At 42.5% G+C, this 14871-nt stretch overlaps 1 protein-coding gene across 1 annotated transcript in view; it reads left to right on the top strand.

Moving 5' to 3' along the window:
• The first annotated feature begins 5824 nt into the window (after positions 1 to 5824).
• The window catches only part of HSD3B7 (hydroxy-delta-5-steroid dehydrogenase, 3 beta- and steroid delta-isomerase 7), a 12378-nt gene continuing 3331 nt past the window's right edge, over positions 5825 to 14871 (top strand). Inside the window, exons 1-3 of the mRNA XM_010006051.1 lie at positions 5825 to 6043; positions 8618 to 8773; positions 11675 to 11783. Coding sequence (XP_010004353.1) covers positions 5884 to 6043; positions 8618 to 8773; positions 11675 to 11783 — 425 coding nt within the window. The 5' untranslated portion in view covers positions 5825 to 5883. The remainder of the gene's footprint in view (positions 6044 to 8617; positions 8774 to 11674; positions 11784 to 14871) is intronic.

The following is a 14871-nucleotide window of genomic DNA, read 5'->3' as shown; positions in this document are numbered from 1 at the left end:
CCCACATTTAAAGTGAATGCAGATTTTTTTGCCAAGAGCTCATGCTCTGGGCTCCAGCATTCGTTTGCCTGCCTGTACTCTGAATTACAGCTGGAGCATAATACAGTCAGGAGACAAAAAAAACAAGCAAAAATGCCCAAGTCAAGCAGGGTACTGATATCAAGTAGTCATCCTGTACTCATAATCCTTTGGGAAGGATGAAATAAAGTCTCCTTGAGTGCATCTTAGTTTGAAACTTAGCTCTAACTCTACTGACAATAAATACATAATATAAATAATGCTGAATTAAACTGGTGTCTCAAAGAAGGCTGGCAACCAGCTCTCAGCCTAAAAACAGTCACAAATACAAGCAGCTCAACATTCCAACAGGGAGCAAATAACTGCAGTGCTGTACAGGAGCCCATGTCCCTCCACTCACTGCTGCGGGGGCAGTAGTTCTGTTGGAGGCCAGCCTGGCATGGTGCACCCACTGATGCATTCTTGGGATAATCTTTCTGTTCAAAAATTAAATGTGAAAAAAAAAAATAAAATCCAAACTTTTTCCCCATGTACAGGCTGATTACTGTGTAGGAATTGAGAACTACTGGATTACCTTGTTCTTGATCCCATGGACATTACAAGACATAGCTGGTGGCTTCCAGGAGATAACCCCTTATGCCCACCAGCAGATGTTGGAAAATCAGGCCCCCAAGACTGAGGAGAAATCCCAGTTCAGTCTGGATGTTCACACTGGGCAGGTTGGTCACAACAAGAAAGTGTCCTCAGGCAGTTTCAGGAACTAAACAATCTTTAAAAAGGGAAATAGCAAAATTTGGTTTCACTGGTGCTGTAGCTACAGGGTTGAATTTGGGGAAGAGGGAGTACAATGAGGCCATTTTCATCTCCCTGACATTTTGGAGCCTTTGCACTGAATTAAAAGAGAACTTTTTCTTCCTCCAAGTATGCCTTCCTGAATCCAAAGCTTGAGGAGTGATCCCTTCAAGTCATTCATACTGACTAGGATTTTGGATTTTAAATTATTTAAAACAAATTATTTGCAAGATGAAATTTAGTGGAAGTTGTTTGCAATTAATCCTTCCAAGTTAGTTGTCCAAAGACTGGTTAGATCAGAGTTGCAACAGTTTTACTTACTGACTTTTCCAGATTTCTGTATGAGCTATGTGTGGTATTTTTTTCTCCCCACACTTCTTGCTTTATTTAGCTACTCCTCTCTCATGAGGTACTGTATCTTTAATGTGGGTGACAATAGGGTTATACTAAATGGACTTTCTTTCTCAGCTGGGCTTTCATTCCTCTCAGCTTATACAAGGGTTGGACCACACTGTTGTGGAGTCTCAGTTTAATTATGTTTTAAAGGTGAACACAGCCTCATATGCTGACAGTAATGATATTCATGACTAAGCAAACCACTCCAACCACATTTTCCATCTTAGGCAGGATACTAAGATCCATTTTATCCAGGGCATATCATGCATCTTGCCACATCTATGTAACTTAGAGTGGATTTATTTTGAACGTGTGCTCATTTAGAAATGTATTTTAATTGAAATGTTTAGTGCTTTTTTCTTACACGCCTACTGTGCAATACCATAGTGTGTTCTTTTCCTTTTTTTTCCCTAAGACTTTAAAAAAATTCTTCGTGTTCTTTTGAGCTTAGGTGTGTTTCTGACTTGGATCAGTTCTGGTAGTAGCAATGCATGTTCCTTGCCTTGAGCTAACCAGAAGCAGCAGCAGAACATTGCACAACCAAAAAATCTTTGCCATTCATGCACCCTGATGTTCACCAGCAACCTGGTACTCCTGGGAGGTGGAGAATGCTTCTCTCTAGAGTATCTAATTTGCACTTACTGTAAAGAATTGATAGCAACCCAGGGAAATAGGAATAAACCAGCAAGAAGAGCCCTCACCTGCTCCCACCAAACACCACAGTAATTTTGCCATCAGCTTTCACAGGGACAGGCCATGAAAAATCAGATGCAGTTTCTAGCTTGCATGGACTGGTGCTGCTCTCCCTGGAGCAGAGCACATGGCTCACAAGCAGCTTTCTGAGAATTTGGCTCTGGGATTGGGGTTCAGGCCCAGTCTCTGCAATGAGCTATTTTAATGTAGGAACCTGATCACTGTGAGAAAGGCTTCTTAAAGACAATCAGCTTCTGGAATAAATGCTCAATACAATTTATTGGAAATTTCCAGTTCCATTCTCCATGTTTACAGCCTCTCTCTCATTCCAGATTACATTCCATTCTGGTGTTTGGTGGTACAGAGAATTAATTTACTCACAGTTTGTGTAATTGTCTTGAAACCAAGCAATTCAAAGGTGCTATAAATGTCCATAAAGCACATTCCCATCCATAGGAGGAAATGTTAACTTTTTCACTAGTTATTTTACACAGTATTTTTTAATTTATATCGGTGTGTTTCATATGTGTGCAAATGGTCCCAGCTTCTCTCATTGTAATAAGCTTTACAACCATTTGGTCTTTTTCTACAGCAGCCATATGCAGTATCTTGCAATCATGAGTAATTTCTTAACTTGGAGCAAGAATAAATTTCATCTGACATGATGAACTCATTTATTGCAGGCTCTAATGTTTGTTGTAAACACAACCTGTTTGTTCCACCTCTTGCATGGTTACTTATCTGTTTTCATATTGCTATGTTATTGTTCAAAATATCTATTTCTCTTTATTTGCTATGGGTTTTGTTACTGTATATGGAATGTTTTGTATTCAGCATTTTCTTACAGAGCAGAGTGGGAACAGTATTCAAGAACCCACAAATACCAAAGACCTTTCATGTAATGCACTGAGAAATAAACATACTGTAAATGAGTATGATGTCAGGTATCCTGTATTTACACAGTTCAAAGTTCAAGCAAACGACATCCTGAAATTTGGACATCTGTTATGCCTTTCTGCCATTTCAACTTTCTCTATGTTTGCATTAAAAAAATAACATTCTGCATAAACACCCTGGTGCTGGTTATCTTCCATGGGGTAGAGGGGCAAAAAGGGCCTTCATTAACTACAGCCAAATCTAACAGGTTCCTTGCCCACCATGGGGCTGACTGCTCTGCAGATCTTGTCTAGACTGCCCCAGCAAGCACCACTGCCCCTGCAGAGGGGTGACATTTGTCTCTAGGATGCACTTGGTCACTACTCCTCATGCCCAGCCACGCTGAGAAAACACAAGGGCTCAGCCCACCATCATGGTGTGGTGGTTCAGCCCCAGGGCAGCCCAGGTGAGCCTGCACACCCTGTCAGCTCTGAGGAGCTCACCTTGCATCTGCAGAGTGAGGAGCTACCTGCCCATGGCAGCCTCTTCCTGCCCTCCCATTCCTGCAGGAGTGTCAGTTGAAGGGAGTCAAGTTGGCTAATGTTAAGATGGCAAAACCCCTCACTGCAATCCCCTGGCACTGCCTGGACATTTGCCTTCTCCAAAAGTGGCTTCATTTGCCCACTTGCATTTTCTCTGAATTTGCCTCTAAGCTTATGGAGACCCCCTCAGTCTCATCGCCGCTTGTGACAAATTCAAACTGTCAGAGGAGTTAGAGACCTTTTAACCTTCCTACAATGGGAAAATCTACTCATTTAGATACAGCTACTCCTCTGATTGCAAAGGGAGGCTTCACTCTGCCTGAGCTGTGGCTGTAGGAGGGGACCTGGGCTGTTGCTGTCAGAGATGTGACAGTTCAGGTTTCTGAACTTGTTTTTTATGTCCTAAAAAAACAAGAGATATGTAAATCACAGCCAATTACTTTCCCCTGCAGATCAGATTACACTGCAGATATGCAGACAACAATAATGTAGCAAAGGCTAAGTTGCAACCACTGAGAAATGTTCACAGTGTCAAGGCCTCTGCTTCACACAGCTTTTTGCGTCACTGATGAGGACATACTCAAGGTTACTTGATGCCAACCGGTCCCATGTAGCACTTCTCTGGGTCTCTCAGGGTGTATTTATCTTGGTTTTTGTGTCCTAACACCTCCAACTCTGATATATTTATCCTTGCAAAAAGGCCTCTGAGGGAAGGCAGTTCTGTTAATCACTACTGTACAGATTGAGAGTGTTGGATAAAAGGCTAAATTAATTTCTTGGGACGTTTGTGGCTGTGTTGGTCTGCCAACCACCAAATTAGCATCAGGCCCATGTTGGTCCCTGGGCCATTATGGCCACTGATTGTAATCACAGCAAGGGGAAATGGCATTTTTTTCCTAACACTGAACACAGCACAAGGAAAATCAATGGCAGAGTTGAACAGATCGAGCTTCTAGCATGAGCTGATTAAAAGAAAAACATTTATACATACACACACACATACAAAACACAGTTACTCTTTCAGTACACTGCCTTAACTCTTCACTAACCACCTGCTCCACAGCATGTTGCCATAGAACTTACTTGTTACAGCCAGACTTATTGTTAATACAGCCAGTATTAACACTACAGTAAGAATGGCTCTGACAACAGTGGTGTCTACATTCATGCAGCTGGAATTGTTCTCCACATTTCAGCCTGTTGTATGTCACCAGGGAAGAGCTACCAGGAGTCTCCCTACCCCCTCAGTTCGACCTCAACACAGCCTGAAGCAGCATCTGTGATCCATGCTCACAGCCTGGGGAGCTGGGGCTGGGGAAAGCAGCAATTCTGAGTCAAGAACAAACTAATCCTAAATTTCCCAAGCAACACTATGGCTAGGAAAGTGACTAATACACTGTACATATTATAAAGACAAAGTAAGCAGGGGGATTATATTAGCCCATTTCCCATTGTTGCCTCTTTCAGGGCAGTGTGGTTATAGTTTATAAAAAATGGGGACATGTTGGTTCAACAACAGATTGGAAAAATTTGTGTATGCTTAAGGAAACAGTTATCTCTGAGACTCTCAGAAAGAGGCAGAGAGAAACAGCCATGCTAGAGGGCAGGTCTGCCCTCCCCACATCCTCTTCAGACAGGATCAAGCACCCTTAGCCAAAGCAAATCCTGTGGGTTTTGGTATTTTTAACCAAATGACCTAATATCACACATGCTGTACAGCCTAGCAAGGAAAAGGTGCATTAGCCACTTGCTGGCAGATAAAAACCAACAGTGCACTCTTTTAATGATGATGATCATTAACTACTGTAATAATTTGTCAAAGGACATGCTAGAGCTTTCACTCCTAGACATTAATCGAATTAAAGAGATGACCTATGACCTTCTCCTCCTAAATATATGAGTGTGTGTTTATGTCTGTATATGTTCCAACTCAAAGAGGAATTTTCTCAGGAGACCCATCCTAGAAACCAAACTGGTAGAGTCAGTGATCATCATGTTGCAGATGACCACTCCTGCCCCTGCCTGTATGGTGCACAAAGCAGCTCAGCCCTGGACAGAGCTGCTGCTGAACACCATCCATATAGAATCACCAGAGCATGAGAACAAGGTCTCTGTAGCTTTACACTAAACAATGGCTGCCCTAAGCACATCTCTGGGACACACCATCTTTGTGCAGCACCCAGAGAGGTCTTGGCTACGACTGACATGCCAGCCTGTGGAAAACAGCTGCCCAAGAGGGAAAACTTCTGGCATCAAAAGTTTGGACTGGCCATACCCCAAGGAAAGCTGGAGGTGCCCTGCTGATCATGGGCTACTGTGGTAGAAGGGAAAGGCTCAGTCAGAGTCCAAAACTGGCCTGTACACAGCACTAGTGTGTCTGTGGCAGTGCTTGTGTGACTGTGCCAATGAAAACCTGATTTATATATAACTAGATGATGTTAATGGTCAGCCAGTAACATCATATGACAGTTAAACTTTAGACTTAGTTCAGAAAACATGCTGGCTGAGAGATAACTGCACAATAGCATCTGAGCAGCAACCTTCTCTCTACTCCTCAACCACAAAAATGTCTTCAGAAATGGATAGAGCCTGGGTCTACCTGGTGACAGGAGGATGTGGTTTTATTGGAGAAAAGATCGTAGAGCTCCTGTCTCAACAAGACTACATTAAAGAAGTCAGAGTTTTTGATTCAGTAGCAAGAGAAGAAGTAGAAAAATTCACCACAGGTAAGAAGCGGACACTAGCTTCTATCTAGCAACCATAACCCCCCTTTCAAGAGAGCTGGTATTTTGTTGGAGGTGCCACAGCTACAGGCATGGGGTAGAAACCTGGATTAAACAGACTGGATGAAGAATAACTTTGAGTTCAGAGAGGTTTTTCAGCACAGGAATAAATCAAAGCAAAAAAGATCTATAATGCCTAACCCCAAGAGATACATCACAAGGATGATCTAAGTCCCCACCCAGGAATCAGTTGTCAGGAGCTACATGCACACCGAGCACCTGACAAAAGAACTTGGATCCCTGGTTGCTTCTCCTCAACCTGTCTGACTTACAGCAAAGGGACAAAAAGCCCATGGTCCTGAACTGCTCCAACCAGTTACCAATTCTGAGAAAAATAACAAAAACCCCTTGACAATAATAGAATCAAGTTCAGCATCTGCTGAGCATATTATGAAATAAATTACTGAAAAAACTGACAGAAACCTATCCTAGCCTTTCTGGGCTGCAAATAAAAAAGGAAGAGGTGAGTCTTAGTAAACATGCTCAAAGATACTAAATTAATCCATTTGATCATATTCTGGGAGCTGTACTCTGATGTTTCACCAGGGTTGATTACAGTGAGAAATGCTGGGAGAAATCAACCTGTTTTACTAGATTTCAGAATACCCATGTAAAACAAGCCAGTGGTGCTTTGCCTGGTTAACGGTGGGTTAGGTCCCCCTCCCTCTGACTGTCCAAACCTTCAGCCTGCTTTGAAGGAGAAAGGAACAAATGATAAGGGAGATCCTATCTGTAGGAGATACTGAAACAACATACACTTAAAGCAAGTTTGAAGACTCCCAGGGAAACATCACTATCAGAAACTCCCAAGGCAGATTAACTCACCTGACTGGTTTCCCCAGACTCTGGGTCGCCCTTAAAAACTCCCATAACTGAAGAAAATAAAACCTGTTTTTAAACCTTAAGAAGCTGACAGAGTCCCTGCTCCAGGAGAGGTCTGTGGCCTAACACCACAGAAAAAAGAGGCAGAAGCAGCCCTGAGGGGCCATCCCAACCTCTGTCCCTCTGCCCCAAGGCAGAATCAGCAATCTCTGCACGGTGTGGCCATTTTTGTTGATACAGTCTAATCTACAATGTAAGTCCTTGACATCTTCTCTAACCTTACAGGTAGAATAGGTTAATAGTGTCATATTTTTAGAACAATCTTCATTATTTGAAAACCACCCCTTCCACTCCTGCTGTTTTCTCCTTTAGGCAAAACCAGCTCACACACACTCCTCTGTCCTCTGCAGCTCAGGCTTCTTCCCTCCTGCAAACTATTCCCCCTTTTGTACCTGGCAGTACAATAATACATTTTCACAGCTGCCAGACCCTGCTGACAGGTGATAAGCTCCTGAGCTGTCCTGACCCAACTTAATTCCTTCACCAGGACCTGCTGCCTCTTCCTTACTAAGCCAAATATCTTCTCTTTGTTCCTATCCATTTTCACTTCTTTTTTTCAAGCTCTACTAGTTACATTCAGCTCATACTCTAACCTCCAGTGTACTTCAAGTCCCTCCCAGTCTGATGATATCTGCTAATTTAATGAACATCTCAATGAAAACAATAAAAAAAGACTCAAACACAGCAATAAGCCCAGGAGAGCCCACAGCTGGCAACTGCCTGGGAACTGTACCTCAGCCAGCTTTGTGCTCACCCTAACATGGTTTATTTAGACCATGTTTTACTGACTTGCTTCTGAGAATGACAGTTTCCAAAGCCCTTCTAAAATCAAGATAGATGACATTGACCTGTTCCGTAATATCCGTACAGCCTGTTAACTTGTCATAAGAACAAAGGAGATTTATCTGACTTGATTTGTTTCTGACAAATCCATGTCAGCTGCTTCTGTTCTCCTTATTATCCCACAGGTGCTTACACACATGTTGTTTAAGTGTGTGTTCCTGAATTTCCTGGGGTTGAAGTCAAGCTGTTTTGTAATTTTCTGGCTCTTCTTTGCCTTCCATAAAGGAACAGCTATTTTGAGGGAGAAGAAGAGGGGGAAAGGAGATGGGGGCAAAATCCCCTTCTGAATGTTCACAGGGAGGAATTTCCTATGAAACTTTTTAACCTGTTACATTATTTTTCCCTTCCCATTTATATTATTTGCAATTTAAATAAAGCTCTGTGCAACGTCCCTTGAACCCACCTAGTGTTTCTCCCACAAGCTTTAAAAATCTTCAGTCTGAAGGAAACTGTCCAGCAGACTTCACTCATTCTACTGGGGCAAGACCTGTACTCAAGGGCAGCTCAGGGCCAAGCCTCCTGTTCATGCTCAGCTCTACCCTTGGAGGCATGCTGGAGATTTGCAACGACAGACAGAGCTACGAAACCTGAGGCAGATCTGGCTTCTTGGGGTCCAAAACCAGGGATGTATTTTCCCCTGCATTCACATGTATTCACATGGCGTAGTCATTAGTTAGAAAGAGCTCCAGCATAGAAGAAAGCTTTCCAAACAGGATCCTCACTCTGCAAGGTGTGGATGCTGATTTGTACTTCTTTTCCCCCTGCATCTATGGTTATATTATTTTTCTCCAGCTACCACTCGTGTGACAGTGATGAAAGGAGACATTCGAGACTACAATCTGCTCCTTGCTGCCATGCGGGGAGTTCACGTGGTCATTCACACAGCTGCTGTTGTGGACTACAGAAACACTGTGCCCTTCTGGGCAATGAGAGCTGTCAACGTAGGGGGTAAGCTTTTTAAAACACCCTTAAGTTCACATGTCTTGCTGTAGTCACACATGAGGCTATGTCAAACATATCCTCTCTGATTTAATGCTCCCTTGTCCCCTGATTTTCACACCCCATTCAGCTATGGGATGAGAAAGGCTTCTGGGACCTTTCCTTTCCAGTGGGTAAGTTTCTGCCTTTGCCTTTTTAACCTTACTCAGGGCAGGTCATGCTGCTCCTCTTCACTGCTCAAGCTTAATCTTGGCAAGTCAAATGTGGACCCAGTTATTACATAGTTATTCTGGTCAATGGTGGAACTGTTGTCAGTTATTAACATAACTTTCACTAATAGTACTGAGGTGATTCAGAACATGCCTATAGTGGTAAGAAACTTTTTATTATGTGACAAAGCAATTAAAAATTGACTACTGTTAGAGATAGCTTACAGCTTTTATCAGAGAGTTCCAGGGAGAAAAATCTACCAGTGCAAGACTATACCAGTTATACTGCATCCATGCTATTAAGGGAGGGATGTTAATTATAGTCAGAGTTTACAACCATTACATGTCCACAAGCCACATGTAGCTGAGAGCTCCACATCACTTTCTTCCTATCACCAAGAGCCTATTTCATGTTAGGTGCAAAATCTGCTTAAAGAAAATCTGTTCATAAATCTGGGAAATAAGCACAGGCTATAAAAGTAATGAAATCACTATTACAGCAGCAATTCCAATAGCACCTCAGGCTGTTAGCTACTAAAATAGTTGTTAACCACAAGGAAGAAATTTTATATATATATATTTATATATATATATCTCTAACTCAATTACTTCTCAGGGCTCCTACTATTTGCTGATGCATTCAAGGGCAACATTTAAATTCCATCCTCCTTTTCATTGCTGTAGTTGTTTCCAAACCCAGATGCTTTTAAGAGCCTGTATTGTGCATGTGTACCGAGAATATTCAGAGCCTGAGGGTTCCTGCTGCCTTTCAATGGCTTTGTGAGAGCTTCCTCTTTGCTGTCTGTTTGCTGTGAGCAAGGTACTCCAGGGTAGGGAGGTTTTTACAGATAGCAATGAACATTGAGCAACTCTCCTAGCCAGCAAACCAAACCCCTTGCAGATGTTTGCTACATTGCCAGAAAACCACAGGTTTTTTCCAATGTGACCCTTTGGGGAGCACAGTGTGAGATGTCTTAACAGGACCTTTATTTTCAGAGACAAACTGTTCTGCACATCTACCTCCCCTTGGATGGCTTCATGCAGCCCTCCCTAAAATAAGGCTGCTGTCCTCACTAGGGCTTCTCAGAATTCTGAATGGAGAGAATAGTCTAAAGTTTTCTACTAAAATAACAGCAGGTAAAAGAATAAAAATGAATTGTATTTGATACCTGCTGTAGGCTTCATGGAAAAAAAAAAGATAGGGTCAGGAGAGGTCAGCTGTATAATCCTCTAGCTGGCTCCTCCGTGTAAAACTCAGGCCACAGAAATTCATCCAATTACTGCCTTAAGCCCAACAATTTGTGGCTAAATTGGACTATGCCTTTTCAAAGAGACTTTTGCCTAGAATTAAGGACTGCAAGTTAATGGGCTATATCTACTGTGTCTTTCAGCAAGCCATAACAATGCTAAAGAGCATTAGTGTGGCTATGGTTAATTACCATCTCTGGTAAAAATTTACATCTATCTTCTGCTTTGATTCTCTCCTCTGTTTCAACCACTGGCTGCTGAATTCTGTTACAGTCTTGTGACTAGATTAAAGAGCCCTCTTCTGCAAGAATTATTTTCTCCATCTAGTCACTTGAAGACTTTTTAATCAGCTTTTTTGCTAAGCTGAATGGATTTGAACTCAGCTGTTTCCAGTGATGGTTCTCAACAGGGGTTCACAGTTAACTTTATATATTGCAATAGGCTCATGGAGAAGAAAAATGGTTCCTTTTCCACCAGGTCTTTGTATTGATTCATGTCCTTTGAAATTACCCTAAAATTCAGATTTCCTTCATAATTTCAGATTATGGCCTTACCAACAAAGAGAATAGAGAAATCACAGGCTCTCCCCATGCAAGATCTGCAGCAAGGCTCAGGGGCAGAGCCTGATTATCCAAGTATAAATAGTTTGGAGATTTCTGGCAACCAACCCTATGAACAGCTTCCTTTAAGATCTGCCTTATCAGATTTGAAGGCCCTCAACAGGCAATCTCAACATAGTTATGATGTTGTAATTGAGGTTCTCGCAGAATCAACTTGAATCAAAACCATGATGAATGCATAAACCACCCCTGAAAGAGATGTAAATAATTTAAACCACCCCCTTCCCCAAACACCAACCAACTAAAATCCACACACTGACCCACAAGTTCAGCCAGAACAAACCTTCCTAAATAAAACCATGCTTAAGATTCATCTGGATGTCATGCAGACTTGCAAGCTGCCCTCACTGTGTTCTTTAAAATTCAGCAGCTACCAAGAGACTGTTCCAAAAATTTTCAGCCAGTAGTCATCCTGCAGAACTTCTATAGAGAACTAAATGCAACTAAAACACCAATCCTTTTGCTGGAAGGCTGCAATTCACCACTTGATGGTCTGCTCATGAATCAAAAGAGATGGAAAACATGGAGCTCTGCTGAGCTGTCAGGTTCCTTTTGTTAGCAACTGTGAAGTCCAAGTAAAGTCAGCTGTCAATAGCCATAGAGGTTAAGCCCAATTATAGCTATAGATGTAACTGCTTGTGTTATAAACCATCCCTTCCTGTCCAAACATACCTGAGAACTGTAACCTTGACCTGTGACTTCACATCTTTTCAGCCTTAAAAAAGATAGATCTGTACCAAATCAGAATCCCAAGCCTGGAAATCTCTTTCAATGTGCACAGCACAAAGGATGGCAAGGTGGTTAATGTCTGTCTTTCCCAACCTGCCCCCCAGGTACTGAAAATGTGTTAAGGGCCTGTTGTGCATTGAACATTGCATATGTTGTCTACACAAGCTCCATTGCTGCAGTGGGACCCAACACATCTCATGAGCCCATGATCAGGTAAGGCCAGGCAGATGATCTTCATCGCTCTGGATTTCCGCTTAAACAGATGGAAATTTTTTGCTGTGGCTACAAAGGAGATATGTGTTCCTCTTCCTCTCTATTCGTCTTCTCTTTCTTGAAAATCCTTCTTTGCTACTCTTCACTTTCAGGAACCACACTTCTTTTCCATCTAAACTTGACTAGTAGTGGATAGCACTGACGGAAAGAGTTGGTAGAGAGATGTATGACCCAACTGTACCTCCAGGCTGCCCCTCATATGTACACCTCTGCTCTCTAAGCCCTAAAATCAGTTTTAGATAAGGTCTCAGATGGTTTTGTCAAGCTGTATCCTGCAGTGGGGTCAGAGTTTTTTCCTCCCCTCACACTGAGTCAATCCAAAGGGTAAGTCATGCTCTACTGTTTCCAGCTCACTCTCCCTCCTCTTTTCGACCTCATAGTGAATTTCTAGCATACCTGTACCCAGCTTCGATCATCAGATGTGGTCAAACGTATACAGTTCTAGCACTGTCACATAAGAAAGCCAGTTGACCACATTGTTTAAGGGGACAGATGTATTTGATGTGAAGCTGCCCTGCAGTACTCGTGTGTAGTTACACTCTCTTCTATGACCTGTTCTGACCTGCACACTGCCCCCTTCTATCCCTCAGAAGCCTTTTTCTTGGCAATATGCTAATGAGAGCTGAACTTCACACTTTTGGGCATTCTGTTCAACCCATCTGTTCTGTATTCAGCACCTGTGAAACTGATCCATAAACCCCAAAAAAGAAGCAGAGGTTTCGAAAACCTCTTGTGGCAAAGGTGGGATCTGGAGCAACACAAAGACAACAGCCACAATTTTGGTTTGGAGGGGGTTTTGACTTTGATCAGATCTTTGATATGGACTTGCACAATCAGCTGACAGTCCTGCTCAGGACTCAGCATCTAGATACCTTTTGTATTCATGGGGCAACAGTCCTTGCACCTCAAGAACTGGGCTGATATTCCTAAGGACCAGGAGCTGAAATTTTAGATTACATTTGAAGTCAAGTAGGGATGGGTGCAGTCTGACATGCTCGACTGTAAGGCTCCTTGTTGATTTCAAGCATGGTTCTAGCCATACAGGCTACTCAAAGCATGGAAACTTGTGTGCAAGGGGAACTGGCTCCAATTCAAGTCTTGTCTCCACAGGCGGCCAGTCTACACACAGCTGGCTTCAGTCACTTGGTTCTAGAAATTTGAGCCCAACTAGAAAAGACTGTTTTTGAGACATAGCTTAAAATTACCTACAAGCCAGAATTTCACACTTACAAGTAAGCTAAGGCAAAACCTGGCTGTTTTGGAAAGTGTTTAAGCACACAAATTTGAAGAATAAATGACTGATGTACAAAAAAAATCCATGAGAACAACAAACCTCCATCCACTTGGGACCATAAGCACTAGAGACTGTGTCACTGAAAAGCTATGGTACTTGATCATTAACATATCTAAATAATTCCTAAAAATGAATGTAGTTACAGGCACAGCCTTGTTAGTATTTTAGTCCTGCAACTTAAGAAATAAATGTGAACAGATGTCTTAAAATCTACCCAAAATCTTGCCTGTGAGGACATTCTTACCCAAGCTGATGCTCATACAGCTATATATGAACATACTCTGCCCACCAACTCCCAATTCTTCCCCACCACAAATACAAATAAAACCACCACCTAGAGCCTCTACCTCATTTTGCAGAACATACTCAGGCTGTCCAATGATGCTGGGAGAAAGCCTGAGAGTAGGCCTTGTTCTCCAATTATTTTGATTTTAAACTAAGGGAATTATAGAATGCAAAAGGAGTGACGGATCAGACCCCCAGTAAAAAAAATAACACCCCTTGTCTCAACAGGGAGCTCAGTGATAACTAGAAGGCAGCACAATATGGCTCTGTTTTCCAGACTGAAAGCACAGGTGATGTGGCTTTCCCCTTCCTCCTGTTCTCATCTCCCCCACCCCATCCACTCTGTTCTGCTCTTCTCCCTCACAGTCCATCATCCTGCCTGCCTGTTTTTTTTTTCCTTTTTCTCTGTCCCCCTTCTGCATCATTCCTGATATAATTTTATTTAACTCACTTTTACGTGCTTGGGAATTGACGCAGACAAAGCCTGATTAGTCTCTGGACAGGGTGATGGGTGCAGGGATAATGCTCACACCTCAGCATCCAACAATAATAGAAAATGCCTCTGTCAGTCTCAATCCCTCTGAGACAGCCACCACTGAGATACCTTCTGACAATGCTGCTCCAGACTTATTAGCGTTCAGTTATCTGTGATCGTTTTGAAAAGCAAGAGCATTATGCTGAGCTCTTTGTTACTACCAGGCTTCAAAAGGGGTGGGGGAAGGCAAACAGGAGCAGGGCTCTGCAGCCCAGGAACAGCAGGCAGGCTTGTCCCTTTGTGAAGCTGCTGCTTCTTAAAAGCTTTGCAAGGCAAAAAATAAATTTGGATTAAAGAAAGAAAGCAATTAAAACTAGAACTTGTAGATAACCACCCTAATTGTCTTGGGCCTCTCCCGGGCTTGCAACAAACCATGCACAATCAATCTTTTGTCTTGCTTGTTTTCTGGTTTGTCTCTTGCTCATCATCCATAAATGCAGGGAAGGGGAGGAGGGTTTTGTGATAAAAGCCCAGGGTATGTGGGGAGGTTGTATTTATGATGCTCCTAATTTATTTCTGTTGCTGCAGCACAAGAAGGCCCTGATCTCAGCTGGAATATCTGACACATAAGACACTAGACTGCCAAACACTATCCACATTTTATATATGGAGATCTGAGTACAGAAAAGAGTAAGCAGGTTACCCAAGGTCAAACATGGAGCCAGAATCTGCCCTCCTGAGACCCAGTGTTGAACAAAAAGAATTCTGCTGCATGAACTTGTCACAGGCCACTTCACCCTTCCAAGAGGGGCATATCTGCAAAAGAAGCATGATAATTCTTCATTGCCCTGTGTGGGGGTAACCAACGTCTGGCAGACTCTGGGGTTTGCCCAGGGTGAATTTCTTCAGGAGAGCAAAATATAGAGTAAATTCATTTAAAGATGTGAAGAAAATCAACTGCAGTACACAGGGAA

Source organism: Chaetura pelagica, unplaced genomic scaffold (genome assembly GCF_000747805.2).
Source record: "Chaetura pelagica isolate M959 unplaced genomic scaffold, ChaPel_1.0 scaffold49, whole genome shotgun sequence".
In the NCBI taxonomy this organism is placed as follows: Eukaryota; Metazoa; Chordata; class Aves; order Apodiformes; family Apodidae; genus Chaetura; species Chaetura pelagica.
Note: the sequence above shows the minus strand (reverse complement) of the source record. Positions and strands in the feature narration are given on the sequence as shown.